At 51.6% G+C, this 12,249-nt stretch overlaps 1 protein-coding gene across 1 annotated transcript; it reads left to right on the forward strand.

Annotated features, from left to right (window-relative positions):
• Positions 1-377: 377 nt before the first annotated feature.
• On the forward strand, positions 378-11,331 carry Pglyrp2 (peptidoglycan recognition protein 2). The gene is given in 6 exon segments (XM_045139362.1): positions 378-468; positions 3,956-4,383; positions 4,385-4,961; positions 7,733-7,943; positions 9,596-9,893; positions 11,172-11,331. Coding segments are annotated over 6 exon segments (1,593 nt in total). The 5' UTR covers positions 378-401; the 3' UTR covers positions 11,184-11,331.
• The last annotated feature ends 918 nt before the right edge of the window (positions 11,332-12,249 follow it).

Here is a 12,249-nt window from a genome sequence, read left to right on the forward strand (position 1 = left end):
ATACTGCCAAAGAGGGAGAGAGAGAGGAGGAGGAAAGAAGAAAGGAGAAGAAGGCAAAGAAAAGAAGGAAGGAAGGAAGTGAGAGAGAGAGAGAGAAATAGAATTAGGGTGTCAAAATGTGCTAGAGACTAACTATCCAACTCCAGGATTCTGGCAGGGACCTGGACTTTCTGCCCCTTGATGTCACCTGAGCAGGACAGGAGGACAGGGCGGGACATAGTGAGCTTGAGGCCCAGATAACCTTGACCCCAGGACACTCGACTGCCACAGCTCTGCACAGGGCCAGCTCGGAGTCTCGTGGGGACTTCGACCCTCTGCTCGGTCCTCCTGCTCTCTCCTTCCAGCCTGGAAAACCAGCTCTGCCGAGGCCAAGTGACCCGGTTCCCTGAGAGCTGAAGCCCATGATGAAGGCCCAAAGTGTTCTCTGGATCCTGCTCGGATCGCTGCTATGTCCGGAGCCCGGAACAGGTGGGGAAGAGGGGGCAGAGGCCAGGGGCCCTTGAGCTGAGATCTGCAGAAGTGGGGGGGGGGGCATTTACCCTGACTGAGCCCTGCATGGTGCTAGAAAGCCCAGGGGGCCCAGCTCAAAGAAATGCCAGCCTGGGAGCCCGGGAGTGGCAGTGCCAGCCTTTAATACCAGCACTGGGGAGGCAGAGGCAGGAGGATTGCCATGAGTTCGAGGCCAGCCTGAGACTACATAGTGAATTCCAGGTCAGCCTGGACTAGAGTGAAGCCCTACCTCAAAAAAATGAAATAAATAAATAAATAAGAAAGAAAGAGGACTGGAGAGATGGCTTAGTGGTTAAGCGCTTGCCTGTGAAGCCTAAGGACCCCGGTTCGAGGCTCAATTCCCCAGAACCCACATTAGCCAGATGCACAAGGGGGTGCACGCATCTGGAGTTCGTTTGCAGTGGCTGGAAGCCCTGGCGCGCCCATTCTCTCTCTCTCTCTCAATCTGTCTTTCTGTCTGTGTCTGTCACTCTCAAATAAAATTTTTTAAAAGTAAAACAAAGAAAGAAAGAAAGAAAGAGAGAGAGAGAGAAAGAAAGAAAGAGAGAAAGAAATGCCAGTCTGGGGATTCGCAGCCCCATAAAGTCAAGGCAGGGGTGGGGAAAGACCTGGGCCCTCCCTTGGAAGTAAAAGTTAAGGGTAGTTTCCTTGGGGAGGGCCCTTAGAAGGAGCCTGGGGGAAGCTGGGAAGATGGCTCAGCAGTTGAAGGTGCTTGCGTCTCACACGTGCCCTGACCAGGTTCAATTCCCAACCATCCCCATCGAGCCAGAGACAAAGAGGTGTGTGGTGTTTGCCGCACACAGGTGCCTGTGCCACAAACACACAGATTAACTTCAAAATTTGTTTTAAAAAAATGTAGTAGCAGAGAGAGAGAAAGAAAGAGAGGGAGAAAATGAGTACTCCAGGGCCTTCAGCCACTGCAAATGAACTCCAGATGCATGTGGCCCTTGTGCATCTGGCTAACATGGGTCCTGGGGAATTGAACCTGCATCCTTTGGCATTGCAGGAAAATGGCTTACCCACTAGGCCATCTCTCCAGCCCACTAAGTACTTTTTGAATATTTTATTTTTATTTATTTATTTGAGAGAGACAGAGTCTGAGAGAGGGAGAGAGTAGGAGGGAGGGAGAGAGAGAGAGAGAATGGCTTTGCCAGGTCATCCAGCCACTCACTGCAAACAAACTCCAGCTGCATGTGCCTCCTTGTACAGCTGTCTTACGTGGGCCCTGGGGAATCAAACCTAGAACCTTTGGCTTTGCAGGCAAGTGCCTTAATTCCTAAGCCATCTCTCCAGCCCCCAATAAGTTTTTTTATTTTTTATTTTTGTTTATTTTTATTCATTTACTTGAGAGCGACAGACAGAGAGAGAAAGAGGCAGAGAGAAAGAGAGAGAGAGAGAGAGAATGGGCGTGCCAGGGCCTCCAGCCACTGCAAGTGAACTCCAGATGCGTGCGCCCCCTTGTGCATCTGGCTAACGTGGGTCCTGGGGAACCGAGCCTACAACCGAGATCCTCAGTCTTCACAGGCAAGCGCTTAACCGCTAAGCCATCTCTTCAGCCCAATAATTTTTTATTTTTAAATAAGATCATTAAAAAATATATTTGTGGGCTGGAGAGATGGCTTAGCGGTTAAGCGCTTGCCTGTGAAGCCTAAGGACCCAGGTTCGAGGCTCGGTTCCCCAGGTCCCACGTTAGCCAGATGCACAAGGGGGCGCACACGTCTGGAGTTCGTTTGCAGAGGCTGGAAGCCCTGGCGCGCCCATTCTCTCTCTCTCCCTCTATCTGTCTTTCTCTCTGTGTCTGTCACTCTCAAATAAATAAATAAAAATTTAAAAATATATATGTATATATATATATATATATTTGTGCTGCATCTGAGATTGTTCATTAGCAGGGCTTTTAGGAAAATGACAATTTTATTAGAATTTAAGAGAAGGAAGATAAATAGAGCTCCTGTATAGCAGGAGGGAGTTTCCAGAAACATAAAAGCCCCATACCTAGCATTTTTCTAATTTAATTTAATTTTTTATTTCAGAGAGAAAGAGACAGAATTGATGTGCCAGGCCCTCAGCCACTGCAATCAAACTCCAGACATGGGCTGGAGAGACAGCTTAGTGGTTAAGCACTTGCCTGTGAAGCCTAAGGACCCCGGTTCAAGGCTCGATTCCCCAGGACCCACGTTAACCAGATGCACAAGTGGGCACACACGTCTGGAGTTTGTTAGCAGTGGCTGGAAGCCCTGGCACTCCCATTCTCTCTCTCTCTCTCTCTCTCTCTCTCTCTCTCTCTCTCTCTCTCTCTTTCTCTCTCTCTCTCTCTGTGTGTGTCTGTTTCTCTCTTTGTCACACTCGAATAAATAAGTAAAAATGAACAAAAATTTAAAATAAAACTCCAGACACTTGCGCCACCTAGTGGGCTTGTGAGGCTTTGCACTTGCCTCACCTTTGTGGACCTGATTTACGTGGGATCTGGAGAGTTGAATATGGGTCCTTAGTCTTTGCAGGCAAGCACCTTAACTGCTAAACCATCTCTCCAACCAAACCTAGCTTTTATTTTTTTTTTCAAAGTAGGGTCTCACTCTAGCCCAGGATGACCTGGAATTTGCTCTGTAGTGTCTGGGTGACCTCAAATTCATGGCGATCTTCCTACCTCTTGGGATTAAAGGGGTACACCACCCTGCCCTGCTCTAACTATAACCTGGCACTTTTAAATTTCCTTAGATTTTCCTGAAAAGGAATAGACCTGGACCCATCCTGCTTCTTTCCTTAAAAGAGGGGAAGGAGGGGCTGTGGGTTTTTGTTTTGTTTTGGTTTGGGTTTTTTCTTGTTTGTTTTTGTTTTGTTTTGAGACCATATCTCACCCTATCCCAGGTTGGTCTCAAACTCTTGGCAATCTGTTTCAGCCTCATTTTATTATTATTATTATTGTTGTTGTTTTGTTTTTCTAGGTAGGGTTTCACACTAGCCCAGGCTGATCTGGAATTGACTCCGTAGTCTCAGTATGTCCTTGAACTCATAGTGATCTAACTACCTCTGCTGGGATTATTTGAGACAGAGAGAGAAAAACAAAGAGAATGGGTGCACCAGGGCCTTCGGCTGCTGCAAACAAACTCCAGACGCATGCACCACTCTGTGTATCTGGCTTTACGCGGGTCCTGGGGAATGGAACCTGGACCCTTTGGCTTTGGAGGCAAGCGCCTTAAGTGCTAAGCCATCTCTCCAGCCCTGCTCCAAGCCTTTTGAACGCTGGATTACAGTTCAGGCCTCAGCATGGCTTTCCCTCTGAAACTGCTTAACTCCAATCCTTTGCCCAAAATGATCTGTCTTGGGGCCCAGGAGGCAGGCCAGTTGGAAGAATGGTTATGTACTGTGCACTGGGCAGTAGTGGCTGGGGCAGAGACAGGGACAGGGGCTGGGTCACTTGGCTGATATGCTTCCTCTCCCCTAGCGTCCTTGCCCCTGGTCATGGACTCCGTCATCCAGGCTCTGGCCAGTCTTGAGAAGGTGCTGGTGGCCGAGGACAAGGGGACAGCTTCTGCATGGATCCTGTCAGCCCAGGATTCCAGCCCCCGCAACCCTCTCCACCACTACTTCCTGTTCAGGTCAGCAAGCCACATGGCTGCCAAGCCAGAGCCGCAGCCACTGAGCCCAGAACTTCAGGAGTTCGTTTCCGAGGTCGCCCACCACGACGTGAGAGGAGGTCAGGAGCACGGAGTGGTGCTGGCCCCCGACGGCTCCACCGTGGCCGTGACCCCTCTGTTGGCGGGGCTGGAGGCCGGGCTGCAGGGTCACAGGATTGCCAACCAGCACTCGGACATCCTGGCCGCTCTCAGTATCGCTGCACACACCTTGCTAGGTGTTGGAGCCACCAGCCTGGCCGGGCCCCAGGGATGCCTCTCCAGAGGGCACACCTGCAGTTGTTGAAGCCACTTCACCAGATGGCCAAGCCAAGGCCCCCACGACTGTGGATAGCCTCCTGGCTGTCACCCTCGCTGGAGACCTGGGTCTGACCTTCCTCCAGAGCCCTAAGTCTCGGAGTCCTCCGGGCCTGGGGTCTGAGGGCTGCTGGGACCAGCTCGCTGCCCCTCGGGCTTTTAAACTGTTGGACTCCAATGCATCCAGGCTTACCGTCGCCTTCCTCAATGGTGCTCTGGACGGGGCAATCCTTGGGGACCACCTGAGCCGGCTCCCTGAGCCCCGACCTTCTCTCAGCCACCTGCTGAGCCAGTACTATGGAGCCGGGGTGGCTGGGAACCCAGAATTCCGCAGCAACTTCCGAAGGCGGATCGGAGCTGCTCTGATCTCAGAGCCCATGCTGGCCCAGCAGGTTTGGGGGACGCTCATTCTGCTGCAGAGGCTGCAGCCGGGTCACCCCCAGCTGAAGAGCATGAGCCAGGAACAGTTGGCCCAGGTGGCCACGTACGCCGCGAAGGAGTTCACTGAGGCCTTCCTGGGTAAGGAGTACCCCTGCCCTCCCCTAGGTGAACACTCACAACTTCATGGGATCGTGGGGAGCCAGGACCAAGGGAATAGAGAAGGATCCCTAAGGGCCATGGATGGGGACAGCTTCACAGGAAAGGAAGTGCCAGAGTTCCAGGTTTCAGACTGGAGAGAAGGTCATTGGATTAAAAAAAAAAAAAGAAGAAGAAGAAGAAGCAGTTTTCAGCTGGGCTTGATGGGCACGCCTTTAATCCCAGCCCTCAGGAGGCAGAGGTAGGTGGATCACCGTGAGTTCAAGGCCACCCTGAGACTACGGAGTGAATTCCAGGTCAGCCTGAGCTAGAGTGAGACCCTGCCTCAAAAAAACAACAAAAAAAATTAACTTAAAAAAAGGTTTTCAACCAAAATAAATGTTGTTGTTTTTTTTTTAATTCATTCTGTATTTTGGATTTTCAAGATAGGGTTTCACTATAGTCTGGGCTGCCCTGGAATTCACTCTGCAGTCTCAGGGTGGCCTCGAACACATGATCCTCCTACCTCTGCCTCCCGAGTGCTGGGATTAAAGGCGTGCTCCACCACGCCCGACTTTCTTTTCTTTTTTTTATTAAGTAGAAACTTTGTATGGACATATCATATGTTGGTACTATCCTTTCCCTCCTCCCTGTCCCCACTCCTCTGAGGGCCCTCCTTAGCGGGATTGCTGGGGTTCACCATGGAGTTGTGGGTTAGGAGATGTGAGAGCATCAGCTGGTCATTGGCAGTGGGGGGCAATGCCTCTGGGCATTCCCTCCCACCCTGTGGCTCTTACATTCTTTCTGCCCCCTCTTCTGCAAAAGACCCCGAGCTGTGGTGGGCGTGCTCTTAGTCTATATTAGTATCAAGCTCTCAGCAGCTTCTGGAATTCTGCTTTGGTCCATTTTGAGTATCCTCAGTGTCTGTCACCATCGCCCCGCACAGGTTGTCAGGCTGGCCGTGGGAGCAGCGCTCTTGCTCATCTCGCCAGTTCCTCTGTGGTTTCACCCGGGCCCTGGGTGAGGGGTGGTTCATCTCCAGCCAGGGAGTCAGCTATCTATTCTTGTTTAACAGGTTTTGGTGGTCCTGGGTTCTCACTGCTTTCTGATTTCATTCCCAGAATTCTAGCTTAGTTATGAGTATGCCATCTTGACCAGAAGTCCCCTTTACATTTCCATAAGCTAAAAAACAAAAAAGTGCGGAAGGGTTAGAAGAGATGGCTTAGTGGTTAAGGCATTTGCCTGCAGGACCCAGGTTAGTTTGCCCAGGACCCACGTAAGCCAGATGCACCAAGTGGTGCATGCATCTGAAGTTTGTTTGCTAGAGGCCCTGGAGCTACCATTCTATCTGTCATTTTCTCTCTCTCTCAAAATAAATACATAAATATTTTTTAAAAAACAATATTTAAAGGCTTGAGGGAGGGCTTAGCACTTAAGGTATTTGTTTGCAAAGCCAAAGGACCGAGGTTCGATTCCCCAGGACCCACGTAACAGATGCATGAGAGGACACACAAATCTGGAGTGGGTTTGCAGTGGCTGGAGTCCTGGCATGCCCATTCTCTTTTTCCCTCTTTCTCTCTGTCAAAGAAAGAAATAAATAAAAATCAATTTTTAAAAAAGAATACTTAAAGTGAGGAAGAAGTTGTTAGCTAGCTTTCTATTTTTTTTAAATTAATTATTTATTTATTTGAGAGCAACAGACACAGAGAGAAAGACAGATAGAGGAAGAGAGAGAGAATGGGCGTGCCAGGGCTTCCAGCCTCTGCAAACGAACTCCAGACTCGTGCGCCCCCCTTGTGCATCTGGCTAACGTGGGACCTGGGGAACCGAGCCTCGAACCGGGGTCCTTAGGCTTTACAGGCAAGTGCTTAACCGCTAAGCCATCTCTCCAGCCCAAGCTTTCTATTGTTGTAACCAAGTACCAGAGACATACCAACTTAAAAGGAAGAAAGGTTTATTTTGGCTCTCTGTTTTGGAGGTGCCAGTCTCGCATTAGTTCTGGGCTTATAGCAAGGCCATAAGTGTATCATGGTAGAAGCAAGTAGTACGTGTCAGAGGAAGCCACAACCCATATGGGAGGCAGGAAACAAAAATGTCCCAATGGGGCTGGAGAGATGGCTTAGTGGCTAAGGCGCTGTCCTGAGAAGACGAAGGACCCAGGTTTGACTCTCAAAGTCCTACATAAGCCGGAATCCCTCTTTCCCTGCTAAATAACTAAATAAAAGTGACATATTTTTAAAATATTTTATTTTATTTATTTGACAGAGAAAGAGAGAATGGGCATGCCAGGGCTTCCAGCTACTGCAAATGAACTCCAGATGTGTACAGGCCCTCATGCATCTGGCTAACGCGGGTCCCGGGGAATTGAACCAGGGTCCTTTGGCTTTGCAGGCAAACGCCTTAACTGCTGAGCCATCCCTTCAGCCCTAATTTTTTTTTTTTTTTTTTTTTTTTTTGGTATTTCGAGGTTGGGTCTTACTCTAGCCCAGACTGACCTGGAATTCACTCTGGAGTCTCAGGGTGGCCTTGAACTCATGGCAATCCTGCTACCTCTGCCTCCTGGGTGCTGGGATTAAAGGCGTGTGCTTTATGCTGGAAGTCCTGAGACACAGCCCTAACACCCTGAGATTCTACTCACTCAGTTAAGTGAGCTCCACCCCCCTCCCCACCCAGGCCAAACTGGGAGGAAGCTATGCACTTTAAGAGCTTGCCTGCAGGCCACACGTGGGACAGGCTTGCTGAATGAGCCTCCTAAGCCCTGGGTCGCTCTGCAGGCTGCCCAGCCATCCACCCTCGCTGCCGCTGGGGTGCAAAGCCATACCGGGGCCAGCCAACGCCGCTGCAGCTCCCGCTGGGGTCCCTATTTGTACATCACACCTACGAGCCCGCGCTGCCCTGCACCACCTTGGCGCGCTGCTCTGCGGACATGCGCTCCATGCAGCGGTTCCACCAGGACACGCGTGGCTGGGCTGACATCGGATACAGGTGGGTGCAGCCGCTCAGGGCTTGGGGAGGGGCTTGGGGATGGGGTGGTCAAGAACTGGAGTGTTGGGGCCCTTTAGTCCCATCACTTGGGAGGCAGAGGTAGGAGGATCGCAGTGAGTTCAAGGCCAGCTTGAGACTACAGAGTGAGTTCCAGGTCAGACTGGGCTATAGCGAGACCCTTAAAGAACTGGAGCAGAACTGTATATGGGACCACAGCCCAGCTCAGCAAGTGGAGCTGTGGGGTCAGGGAGAGCCAGATGGCACACGCCTTTAATCCCCGCACTCCAGAAACAGGGGTAGAAGGATTGCCATGAGTTCGAATCCACCCAGAGACTCCAGAGTTCCAGGTGAGCCTGAGGTAGAGTGAGACCTTACCTTGAAAAACCAAACCAAACAAAGAAACTAGAGCTGGTTAACTGGGTAAGATGCTTGCCTGTAAAGCCAAAAGACCCAGGTTAGATTCGCTAGACCCATGTAAACCAGCTACACAAGGTGATACATGCATCTGGAATTTGTTTGATGTAGCTGGAGGCCCTGGCATGCCCATTCTCTCTGTCTCTCTCTCCAATAAATAAATAAATAAATATACTAAATTTAAAAAAGGCTAGGCATTGTGGTGCATGCCTTTAATCCATCACTCGGGAGGCAGAGGAAGGAGGATCGCTGAGATTTCGAGGCCATTCTGAGACTACACAGTAAATTCCAGGCCAGCCTGAGCTAGAGCAAGACACTATCCCAGGGGGGCGGCGGGGACTGGAGCAGGCCTGGACAGGACCAGAAGCCAGTTTAGCAGGTAGAGCTGTGGGGTCAGGGAGATAGGAGCAGAGGCGTAACTTGAAGAATGATCCTGTTTGTCCGAGGGCCTGAGTGGGGGGGTGGGCCTGTGGATTTGGGATTGAACCAAACGTCAGAACATGTTGTGGGGTTGGTAGGGGCATTACAAGGGACATGAAAAATATTGAGGGTTGGCTCAGGGGAGAGGGTGGCACGTGGTGAGTGAATGGGATAGGGAGGACGGAGAGTCAGTGGTCCTTGGAGTGGGGCAAGTCTTCTCAGGCACATGACAATACTTCCCCAGTGATACGTCCTTCCCCAGTGATACATCCTTCCCCAGTGATACATCCTTCCCCAGTGATAAGTCCTTTCCCCAGTGATACGTCCTTCCCCAGTGATACATCCTTCCAAAGTGATACGTTCTTTCTGCTGTGATACGTTCTTTCTCCAGTGATACATCCTTCCCCAGTGATAGATCCTTTCTCCAGTGATACGTCCTTCCCCAGTGATACATCCTTCCTCCGTGATACATCCTTTCTCCAGTGATACATTCTTTCCCCAGTGCTACATCCTTCTCCACTGATACATCCTTCCTCCATGATACATCCTTTCTCCAGTGATACATCCTTCCCAAATGATACATCCTTCCCCAGTGATACATCCTTTCTCCATTGATACATCCTTCCCCAGTGATACATCCTTTCTCCATTGATCCATCCTTCCTCAGTGATACATCCTTTCTCCATTGATACTCCTTACTCCAGTGATACATCCTTTCTCCATTGATACGTCCTTTCTCCAGTGATGTGTCCTCCCCCAGGGAAGCATCCTTCCCCCTTCCCCACTGATGCATCATTCATCCCTGCAACCCCTTGCAGTTTCGTCGTGGGCTCCGATGGCTACCTGTACGAGGGCCGTGGCTGGCACCGGCTGGGCGCGCACACGCGCGGCCACAACTCCCGGGGCTTTGGCGTGGCCATCGTGGGCAACTACATGGAGACACTGCCGGACGAGGCGGCGCTGAGCACAGTTCGCGACGTGCTTCCCCGCTGCGCGGTGCGCGCGGGCCTCCTGCGTGCAGACTACCGCCTGCAGGGCCACCGGCAGCTGGTGCACACCACCTGTCCTGGTGATGCCCTGTTTGGCCTGCTGCGCACATGGCCTCACTTTGCCCAGGTGAGTCAGGTGTGCAAGAGCTCAGCTCTGTTCCCAGATGCCTGCCTGTCACCCCACCTCCCCTCCGAGACTTCTCAACCTCAGCCTGGCAGATTTCCACCACCACCCCGCAGACCCAAACAGTTTATCCTTTGCCCAATTTTAGTAAACACCTCCTACCTTCCCAAGGACAGCCTGGGCCCTTACCTCTGCTGGCACCACTCTGCCCTCACACCTTCAGTCTGGACTTCTTATTCTTGTTTGTCAGCGTAGGGACTCGCTCTAGCTCAGGCTGCCCTGGAATTCACTACTTGGTCTCAGGGTGGCCTTGAACTCTCAGCAATCGTCCTACCTCTGCCTCCCGAGTGCTGGAATTAAAGCGTGCGCCACCACACCCAACTGTAAAATATATTTTTTGAAAAAAAAAAAAAAAAACCAGAATCACAGTAGAACAATCATGCCACCTATATCTGCTTTTTGTTTACTTCAAGACAGAGGCTTGAGGTCTAGCTCAGGCTGGCCTTGAACTTGATATGTCGCCCGGGTGGGTCTCCAACTCCCAATCCTGCTGCTGCTGCCTCCCAAGTGCTGAGATTAGAGAAACCCGCTGCCACATCCACTGGTCCAGTTGCTTCATATGCAATTTTCCTTCTCCTCTTTTTCAAGACGGGGTCACATGTAGCTCAGACTGGTCTCGAACTCCGATCTTCCTGCCTCTGCCTCCCAAGCCCCCGGATTACAGGCCTGAGCCACCACACCCAATTTTACCTCTTGCATCTTGCCACTCCATTTGCTTAAGCCATGTTTACCACCCTGGCCTGTAGTCAGCTTCGAAGGGTCTTGTTGTTTGAAATGGAATCTTGGGCTGGAGAGATGGCTTAGCGGTTAAGCGCTTGCCTGTGAAGCCTAAGGACCCCGGTTCAAGGCTCGGTTCCCCAGGACCCACGTTAGCCAGATGCATAAGGGGGCGCACGCGTCTGGAGTTCGTCTGCAGTGGCTGGAAGCCCTGGCGTGCCCATTCTCAATCTCTGTCTCTGTCTCTGTCTCTTTCTCTCTCTCTATCACTCTCAAATAAATTAATAAAAAATGAACAAAAAAATTAAAAAAAAAAAAAAGAAATGGAATCTTACCATGTGGCCTCAGCCAGCCAGCCCAGTGCTGGGGTTGTAGGTGTCGGCTGCCCTCAGGCTGTGCCCGCTCTTCACTCTGGGTCCCTTTCCTGTCCCCTACCCAAGATCCCACAGCGACAAAGACAGATCCAGTCGCCTTCCCTGCCAAGTAATCTCTTATTTCTTCCAGACCGGAAACTGACAACCTCCAGAAGACCTCTACTCCCAGGATCCAGGATCCAGGAGGATACCACCCCTTAGCCCCTGTGAGCACCCACAGACCTCCAATAAAGGGAAGGAGAGTATGTTCAAGAAGGTGCCAGGGGCTGGAGAGATGGCTTAGCGGTTAAGCGCTTGCCTGTGAAGCCTAAGGACCCCGGTTCGAGGCTCGGTTCCCCAGGTCCCACGTTAGCCAGATGCACAAGGGGGTGCACGCGTCTGGAGTTCGTTTGCAGAGGCTGGAAGCCCTGGTGCGCCCATTCCCTCTCTCTCCCTCTATCTGTCTTTCTCTCTGTGTCTGTCGCTCTCAAATAAATAAATAAATAAATAATGAAGAAGGTGCCAGGGCTCTTTTTGCACACAACGTAGCAGTTTGGCTTTTCCCAGAAGCTGACTCGAGATCATAATGGCAACATGTGTGAAAGGGGCGGAGCTCCGTGGTAGAGCACAAGGCCAAAGGAAGGCGGAGGAGAGGATTGAGGGGATGAGAGAAGAATGGAGGGGGAGAGGAGGGAAAGGGGGCAGGGGAGAGGAGAGGAGGGGAGGGGAGGAGAGAAGGGGAGGAAACGAGAGGAGGTGAGGGAATGAGAGGAGGGAAAAGGAGAAGAGGTGACGTGAGAGGAAGAGGGGATGAGAGGAGAGGAGAGGAGAGGAGAGGAGAGGAGAGGAGAGGAGAGGAGAGGAGGGGAGGGGAGGAGAGAAGGGGAGGAAATGAGAGGAGGTGAGGGAATGAGAGGAGGGAAAAGGAGAAGAGGGGACATGAGAGGAAGAGGGGATGAGAGGAGATTAGAGAAGAGGAGAGGAGAGGAGGGGAGGGGAGGGGAGGGGAGAAGGGAAGGAAAGGAGAGGAGAGGAGATTAGAGGAGAGGAGGGGAGAGGAGAGGAGAGGAGAGGAGAGGAGAGGAGAGGAGAGGAGAGGAGGGGAGGGGAGGGGAGGAGAGAAGGGAAGGAAAGGAGAGGAGGGGAGGGAATGAGAGTAGGGGAGGGGAGAAGAGGGGACAGGAGAAGTAGAGGGGAGGAAAAGAGAGGAGGGGAGCAGGGAAGAGGAG

The sequence above is a fragment of the Jaculus jaculus genome, chromosome 21 (assembly GCF_020740685.1).
Source record: "Jaculus jaculus isolate mJacJac1 chromosome 21, mJacJac1.mat.Y.cur, whole genome shotgun sequence".
Classification (NCBI taxonomy): domain Eukaryota; kingdom Metazoa; phylum Chordata; class Mammalia; order Rodentia; family Dipodidae; genus Jaculus; species Jaculus jaculus.